General features: G+C 40.1%; 1 protein-coding gene across 5 annotated transcripts in view; it reads right to left on the bottom strand.

The window, feature by feature from the left end:
• Positions 1–1,045: 1,045 nt before the first annotated feature.
• Positions 1,046–9,078, bottom strand: part of PDS5A (PDS5 cohesin associated factor A) — a 168,338-nt gene continuing 160,305 nt past the window's right edge. For 3 of the 5 annotated variants that reach the window (XM_021938385.2, XM_021938383.2, XM_021938386.2), the window contains one exon: positions 1,046–3,684. In XM_021938385.2, coding sequence (XP_021794077.1) covers positions 3,681–3,684 — 4 coding nt within the window. In that variant the 3' untranslated portion in view covers positions 1,046–3,680. The remainder of the gene's footprint in view (positions 3,685–9,078) is intronic. The other 2 variants (XM_021938387.2, XM_021938384.2) reach the window with 1 other exon arrangement.

The following is a 9,078-nucleotide window of genomic DNA, read 5'->3' as shown; positions in this document are numbered from 1 at the left end:
GAGCAACTGGGACTACAGGTGTGCACCACCACACTCGGCTGATTTTTGTATTTTTGGTAGAGACAGGGTTCACCATGTTGCCCAGGCCGGTCTTGAACCCTTGGGGTCAAGTGACCTACCTGCCTCGGCTGCCCTCCCAAAGTGCTGGGATTAAAGGTGACTCGCTGCACCCAGCCATGATAGCTTTTCTTACCTCTCATTCTGGTCACCTCTTATCCCAGATATGTTTATGTAATCTGCTTGCTCTCGATTTTTTTTTTTTTTTGAGACGGAGTCTCACTCTGTCGCCCAGGCTGGAGTGCAATGGTGTGATCTCAGCTCACTGCAACCTCCATCTCCCAGGTTCAAGCGATCTCCTGCCTTAGCCTCCCGAGTAGCTGGGACTATAGGCACATGCCACCACGCCCGGGTAATTTTTGTATTTTTAGTAGACACGGCGTTTCACCATGTTAGCCAGGATGGTCTCAATCTTCTGACCTCGTGATCCACCCACCTTAGACTCCCAAAGTGTTGGGATCATAGGCGTGAGCCACTCCACCCGGCCTTGAATTTGTTGTGAAACTAAATATGTGAGTGCAGAACTTGCAATGAATGGATGAACCATAGACTAATATGAATCAAAGGCTGCTATTAAACTCTTAGGTTAAAAAAATAACCTCTTGGCCAGGCCTGGTGGCTCAGGCCTGTAATCCCAGCACTTTTTTAGGAGCCTAGGACAGGAGGATTGCTACAGTGAGCCATGATCATGCCATTGCACTCCACCCTGGGCAACAGGGTAAGATAACATCTCAAAAAAAAAGCCACCCCCTAAAACCAATTTCTTGTTTGGAAATTCCGAATGTCCCTCAGAATTTATCATCCACTATGTTCTTCCTTAGCCACTGTAAGCTACATCCGAGTACCCAGGCAGGAAGTTTGAAGGTGGCTTTTGATTTCTAATTAGGATATTCAGACTCCAGCATCTCAACAGAAAATATGCAGAGACATTCTATCAACTTGTGACATACCAGGGGTACATGAATATTCAGGGCTCCACACTACTATATAATGCTGCATTTCTTGGTTTTATTTGAAACAGTGCATATTTTTAGCATTTTATGGTAGGATTTTACACTTGTCATTTACACAAATTACAAGGTTCTGCTTCAAGTTTTTAAAAAAAATTTAAAAATTCAGCCCATGTGCAGCACAAGAATATGCAAAACTACTTTACATTATACACACTTTTTATCAAAGGAGATACAAAATTCTGGCTTGTAGTTTTAGACAAATACAAGAAGCTTCAAACTAGACACAAAGGGTTAACATTAATTCTCAAATATAAGTCTGCACTTTTGTGTTGTAGTTCTCTGAGATGTGAATACCAAATTCCAAGGGATTTTTATGTTTTCCTTCAAAAAGGAAAACTAAAAAAATTCCCGTAAACAAGTCCCTCCCCATCAGCTTGATCTTTCTACAATCCTGCTCTTGCTTCCCTTAGTGCCAGACACTTGCATCATGTTACAGAATTGAGGTGGGCCATTTACATCAGACAAAGACCAGATCCTTTTGAGTAACTCCTCTCCTGCAAAAATCTAAACAAGAATGTATTGATGCAGATAGTTCTGCTACATTTTGTTTAATATGATGTAACTCTTGGTAATCTAGTAAACTGACGCCGGGCAATTAATCAAAGGGAGGAAGAGACAAAGGTCCCTATCAATGCACTTTTTGTTGGTGACACATTGGAAACCTTAGGAATCAAGTTGTCTGATGCTAAGAGAACTTTAATCTCTTTCTAAATAGAACACACCTACTGACCACTTGAGGGACTTCTCTGATACTTATGCATAGATACTCTTTTTCAGCATGTTGGAGGCAATATTTTATACTTTCTAAAGGGTTCTGAAGAGGCAATAAGGAAGAGTAGGGCTTTTTCTGCCCCTGTAAAGGTATCGTTTTCTATCATTGGTATCCATTGTTCCCTAAGCATCTTCTGATACCTAAATGTGTGTATATGCATATTTAAAATAATTACCCATCTTTCGGTCAATCAATACACAGCCAACTCTTGATTATCTATGAGAAACATAAGTGACATTTACTCTCAAACTTCACTCTAACAGAATCATCCACCTTTGATACACTTCATTGTTTTACATCCCATGTACACTACAGCCTATCAAGACCAAGTTATAACACAAATGTTGTTTCCTCTGACCCATGCTAGGAATGTGTAAGGAAATGGAGTGAGCACATTCTGCTAGGGCTTTGCAGATGACCCTACAGTGGACAATGGGGGCAGGATAGAACTCTGGACATGAGAAAAGACAAATTTCACGTTCTTCCAGAATCAGGTCTTACATGCCTTCGTTATTTTGTTCTAAGTTTATGATTAAAATTAAAAACTGAGGCATAGTCACTATTTTATATAGATAATGGAGAGTTGACTGTCATCATGTAATGACTTTAGCTCTTTAACATGAAAAAATTCACAAGAAAGCATATGATAAAAAGATTAAAAAGACTGCCATGACATCTAGAAGCATTTATTTTATGCAAAAAACTTAAATATGATTATGTGTACACAAAGTGCACACATTACCTATGCTGAACAATGCTGAGACATAATATATTGATGCAAGTTTTCTAAAATAAACATAAAAATGAGCCCAGACCATCAGACAAAAGCAAAACACTTATTTCCCAGTAGCACAATGCTGAAAATTGATAGCAATCCTAAAACACCTCCAACTTTCCTTACAAAGCTGCCAAAGTCCAACTATTTTTTAAAAATTGACTTTTTTTTTACATTAATAAAAATCTGGTGACAAACATTATAAAACCAAATGCTGGACAGTCTTTACTCCTTTAAAATTCCAAATATTCCAACATAATCACAGGAGTAAAAACCATTTTAAAGTGATATGCTTTATGAAACAAACAACAATATGTACACTTATTGCAAATTATATTAAACTAAAATGAGGGGAAATCAAAATATGAACTGTTTACTACTTGCAAATCAATAATTTTAATTATTTTCTCACTCTGATAAAAATCAGAAAGCAACATTTATAAAATTGCCACCACATCACTTTTCATAGCAGGGAACCGAAATCTGTACATCTCATTTTTGCAGAAAAGTAGGCAGGCAGAAAGAATTATACATAAAAGTTTCCAAAAGGAAAAACAAAGAAATATTTAATCTGATCTCTTTTCTTTTAAAAAATTAATTCAGTAGACTTCTATTTTTTCCTGTGTAACATGGGAATTCCTGGCTCTAAAATGGATGAATTTTCAGTGTCAGTGTAAAGACATCTTGTTACTTTCTTTAAAATAAAAACTGCAGCGTGGAAATTAATGGTGTATTACGCATTTAAACTCCAGATAGGCAGGAACTGGAACCAAGTGTTAAGCAATTTGCTTAATTATTGACTTTTCATAAGAAAAGTCTAGGGGAAGGGGGAGAACAGAGTTGCTTTTAGCCTCTCTCTCAAGAGTTTCTGCTGTACATTTCCATCAGAGGACTTGTGGTCATGTGAAAAGGAAGTAATAGTTTCTGTAGTTTTCAAGGCAGAGAGTGTGTGTTCTGAAGTAAGCTTCATTTTCTGTTCAGGGACATTTGTGAATCCAAGTTTTTGCAGAAGCTGGAGCCTGCTTCTGTTTGGCCTTCATTTTCTCCCTCTGCGAATGCGTTTTTACCTTAGGGATAAGAATAGAATGCACAGTTAGAAAAGATGTGGAGAAGATATAAACCAAACTAAAATGATTTCATTTCTATAGTTGTTATACAAAAAAATTTTTTTTTTTTTTTTTAAACTTAAGCATCAGGCTCTCACTCTGTCACTCAGGCTGAAGTGCAGTGGTACGATCATGGCTCACTCAGCCCCAACTCCTGGATTCAAGTGGTCCTCCACGCTCAGCGTCCAGCCTGAGCCTCCCAGATCACAAGGACTATAGGCACACACCACCATCGTTGGCTAATTTTTAAATTATTTGTACAGACATAGGGTCTCATTATGTTGCCCAGGCTGGTCTTCAACTCCTGAGCTCAAGTGATCTGGGAATTCACTATGCTTCTCAGATTCACTACGGGGATTACAGGCATGAGTCACCGTGCTTGGCATGTTATCTAAAATCCTTAAAAAGTTTTTTCATTTTTTCACCTGAAACTTGGTTTAAAGAGCCTTTCCCTAAACTATATAAAAACAAAACACCAATAAAGGAGTTTTTGTTTTCAATGACAGTGCTGCTATCCGATGCCCTATTTGCTTACAACAATAAAAGCTATTTATGACACTATGGCAAAATGAATTTATAAAAAGCAAAATAACTTCCGAGACTCCTGAGCTGGGTAAACATATACGTTTTAGCACACTAAAAACACCCCAACCAAACCAGGAGGAAAAATCAGCGTTTTTTTTTTTTTTTAAAGAGATAAGGAGGAATTCCCCCATCGCATTTCCCTAATAGGGAGGGAAATTCTGATCCCTGGAAGCACAGGAGAGTGGGACATGGCCTCTTTCTCAACTCCTCTCACCTGCTCCTCTTTGGGAGGAGGAAGAACTCATCTAATAGATGCGACTGGGGAAAAGGAACGAGCATGTTGGGTTTGGCTTCACCAAGATTTGTTCTTTTGCCCTGAGAAGTGCATTCTGGTTTGTCTGTGGCTGTTCAATTCAGCGGCAAGGCATTAGCAGCCCAACTTGCCTAATTCATTCCACATTTTTATTTTTATTTATTTAGTTATTTAGTTTTTTGAGATGGAGTCTTGCTCTGTTGCCAGGCTGGAGTGCAGTGGTGTGATCTGGGCTCACTGCAAGCTCCGCCTCCCAGGTTCATGCGATTCTCCTGCCTCAGCCTCCTGAGTAGCTGGGACTACAGGTGTGCACCACCAGGCCCGGCTCATTTTTTGTATTTTTAGTAGAGACAAGGTTTCACCATGTTGGCCAGGATGGTCTTGAACTCCAGACCTCATGATCCGCCTGCCTTGGCCTCCCAAAGTGCTGGGATTACAGGCGTGAGCCACCATGCCTGGCCCATTCTACATTTTTAATCAGCCTGATAAAAAAAAAAAAAGACTGTCTCCTTTTCAACAAATTTTACACCTAAAAGAGAAAGAAAGATATATTCCCAAACTCCTTTACTATGTACGTATTTTGTAAAGGTAACAATGCCAAAAGAGCTAAGTGATTATTACAATTCATATAGAGACTATTAGTGATTATTATAATTCATAGACTATTAATTTGTTATACTATTTGAAGCAATTTTAACAATATGCTATTAAAGCTTTTTTTCCTTTCCTTTTTTTTTTGAGGCGGAGTCTTGCTCTATTGCCCAGGCTGGAGTGCAGTGGCATGATCTCGGCTTACCACAACCTCCACCTCCCAGGTTCAAGCAATTCTCCTGCCTTGGTCTCTTGAGTAGCTGGGACTACAGGTGTGCGCCCCCAAGCGTGGCTAATTTTTGTATTTTAAGTAGAGATGGGGTTTCACTATGTTGGCCAGGCTGGTCTTGAACTCTTGACCTCGTGATCAGCCTGCCTTGGCCTCTCAAAGTGCTGAGATTACAGGCGTGAACCACTGTACTGGCCAAAGAATTATTTACAAGCTGCCTGCTATACTTTCAGGAAGCTTCCCCTTCCTAGCCCTGAGTCCTCTGTATTTCCTGGGCTGCTCTCACAGACCTGTGAAAGACCCAGGTCACTGGAAGAGCCTCCTGGACTTGACTCTATGTACCAAGATGTACCAAGATGAATTGCCATCACTGAAAGCACTTGGCTTCTGAAAAATTTCATGTTATTTTGAGAAAAATTCACTTGTTACTAAAAAAAATTCATACTGAACTAATATATAGATGTTTAACACATGAGGATACACACTTGAGGATATATACTTAGGGGTTAATTTTGAGATATGAACCCACATGATGGGAGGAAACTTCAATATACAAATGAGCACAAAAACTCAGTAAATTCTTTGCTTTAAGAAAAACAAATTCTAAGATCCTCGAACACTCCCACACTAAGCATGCTAAACAAAACATGTTAATCCAAAGACTAGAAACCCACAGTCTGTTACCCTACAGATATTCTGTTTAAATTCAGATTCCTCAGAAGTCATAAATTTGGGGTTATTTTTCCACTGATGTTTATTGACAAGCACATCTTCAAGGAAGAATTTGGCCTTAACTGTAAGCAAAACATACTCAAGAATCAGCAAATCTATTCAGAACATATTTTCAATTCAAAACATTAACTGTTTGCCCTCTGAATGATAGCCTTAACACAAAGAGGAAAAACAACTGAACTACACTACTGAAATGACCATTCCTTCACCGGAAGCTCAGAGACCCAACACTAATGTCCAGCTAATACTGTTGACTGTTCCCTGACCACAGTGAAAATGGCTGATTTTTATTGGTTTTATTGGGTGAACTAAATGAATTTTTGCAAAAGGACTAACAAGTCCAAATGCAGCCCAAAACATAAACAGGACTACTTACTGAAACCCACATACATGCAAATAGCTGAGAGAATACATTTACCACAAAAATCCGATCTAAAAATTCTAATGTTAACTTTACAAGTTAAAACCCTCAGCATCAACTCCCAGCCAAAACTGAGGCCAGTAGGATTTTGCGTATCCTCTCTCTGTTTTGGTGGTATAAAGTATCCTTGAACCATATAGGCAGGAATCAAGCTAAAAATAAACATTATTGACCTAATGTTGTGAGTAAAAACCTAGTAAGAGGAATTCTACAAGGGTTAGCACTTGCCACATATTAGAAGTTATGGCTGTGGTATTAAAATGGCTCTAGAAGCTTAACACATCAGAAATCTATCTAGAAGAGCTGAAGATGAAATGAAGTTAACAAACCTAAAGTGTAAACTGTAGTTGGCATATACTAGGGCCTCAAAAATGATTTTCACTAATTAATGATTAATCATAAAATATGATAGCAAATACCAAGTAATACAACTGGACAAGCTTTCTGGAGGTGGTGCTGGTGTGAAGTACCACTCTGGGGGGGATTCTGTACTCAGATCGACAAAAGAGCACCTATAAAAGACTGGGGTGAGGTTAGGAGGTAAGCTCTTTTAAGGTATTACTGCAGAGTTGTGATCAGAGCAGGAAATGATCATCTGGGAAGTGAAAAATAAAGCAAGTGAAAGGTGTGGAGAATCATGCAAGGAAAAATAAGACTGATAAATTGGGCATCTGGGGTTAGAATGCAGACACACAGAGAAGCACAAGTGTGCCAGGCCTTATTTATCAAGTAAAACCCAGGGCTGAACTTAGTGCAGCAATCCACATCAGACTCCACAAAGTAAGGCCCTTAAGGAGAGCTAATTCTATCATCCTAGGTTCATCTGTAGCTCAGTAATGTGTTTGACTGCTCTCAGGTTTGGCACCTCTATGTCTTCTCTTACCAGTTAGTTGGTTGAAACTGTAAATGATATAAAACCTGAACAGGATGATCCTCACCAGGTCTCACGAAAATGCAGGTGGAATGTCAAATCACTCACAGGGAATACTAGCAGTTTATGAGAGCTATGTTTAGAATCTTGTAGCAAGGTGGAAGCTGCAGTTCCACATGAAATAAAAATAGTTAGCACTTTCAGGATTTTGACCATTCAACTGAAGGACATTCAAAACATCAGCTGAGGCTGGGCGTGGTGGCTCATACCTGTAATCCTAACACTTTGGGAGGCTGAGGTGGGTGGATCACGAGGTCAGGAGATCAAGACCAGCCTAACCAATGTGGTGAAACCCCATCTCTACAAAAATACAAAAATTAGCTGGTGTGGTGGCACACACCTGTAGTTCTAGCTACTAGAGAGGCTGAGGCAGAAAAATTGCTTGAATCCAGGAGGTAGAGGTTGCAGTGAGCCAAGATTGTGCCACTACATTCCAGCCTGGGTGACTCCATCTAAAAAAAAGAAAAAAAAAAAAAAAAAAAAAAAAGAATAGAAAAGAAATTTCTAGCCAGGCACGGTGGCTCACGCCTATAATCCCAGAACTTTGAGAGGCCGAGGTGGGCGAATCACCAGGTCAGGAGATCGAGACCATCCTGGTTAACACGGTGAAATCCCGTCTCCACTAAAAATACAAAAAATTAGCTGGGCGTGGTGGCGGGCACTTGTAGTCCCAGCTACTTGGGAGGCTAAGGCAGGAGAGTGGTGTGAGCCCAGGAGGTGGAGCTTGCAATGAGCTGAGATGGAGCCACTGCACTGCAGCCTGGGCGAGAGCGCGAGACTCCGTCTCCAAAAAAAAAAAAAAAAAAAAAAAAAAATTCCAAATACTACATAAATTAATAAATTAGAGGAGAAACACAGCTGCAGCTACTGTTGTGAGCAGTATGTGAGGCAGACCAGATAATAAGTGACATGCTGGGATCTTAAGCCATGCCCTGTGTAGCACTAGCCAAGTGACCTGAGCAAAGTCCTTTCAGGTCTTCATTTCCTTACCGCTCATATAGTGTGGTATTTGCTTCATAATGGATGTTGGCAGGTCAGATATCTGCTCATAAAACATTTCCTACTGTCACTACTAATACAGATGCCAGGCACCTATCACTCAGGCTGGAGTACAGTGGCACCATCATGGCCCACTGGAGCTATGAACACTAAGGCTCAAAACAGTCCTCCTGCCACAGCATCCCAAGTAGCTGGGACCACACAGGTGAATACCACCATGCCTGGCTAATTTCTTTTTAAATTTTTTGTAGAGACAGGGTCTTGTTATAGTACCAAATACCATTTGAACTAATTTTTGTTAATTTTCATTTTTTTGAGACAGAGTCTCACTCTGTTGACCAGGCTGGAGTGCATTGGCATGATCTTAGATCACTGCAACCTCCGCCTCCCCGTTTTAAGCGATTCTCCTGCCTCAGCCTCCCGAGTAGCTGGGATTACAGGTGTGTGCCACCACGCCTAGCTAATTTTTGTATTTTTAGTAGAGATAGGGTTTCACCATGTTGGCTAGGCTGGTCTCAAACTCCCGACCTCAAGTGATCTGCCCGCCTAGGCTTCCCAAAGTGCTGGGATTAAAGGTGTGAGCCACCATGCCCAGCCCATTTGAACTTTTAATT

This window comes from Papio anubis, chromosome 3 (genome assembly GCF_008728515.1).
Source record: "Papio anubis isolate 15944 chromosome 3, Panubis1.0, whole genome shotgun sequence".
In the NCBI taxonomy this organism is placed as follows: Eukaryota; Metazoa; Chordata; class Mammalia; order Primates; family Cercopithecidae; genus Papio; species Papio anubis.
Note: the sequence above shows the minus strand (reverse complement) of the source record. Positions and strands in the feature narration are given on the sequence as shown.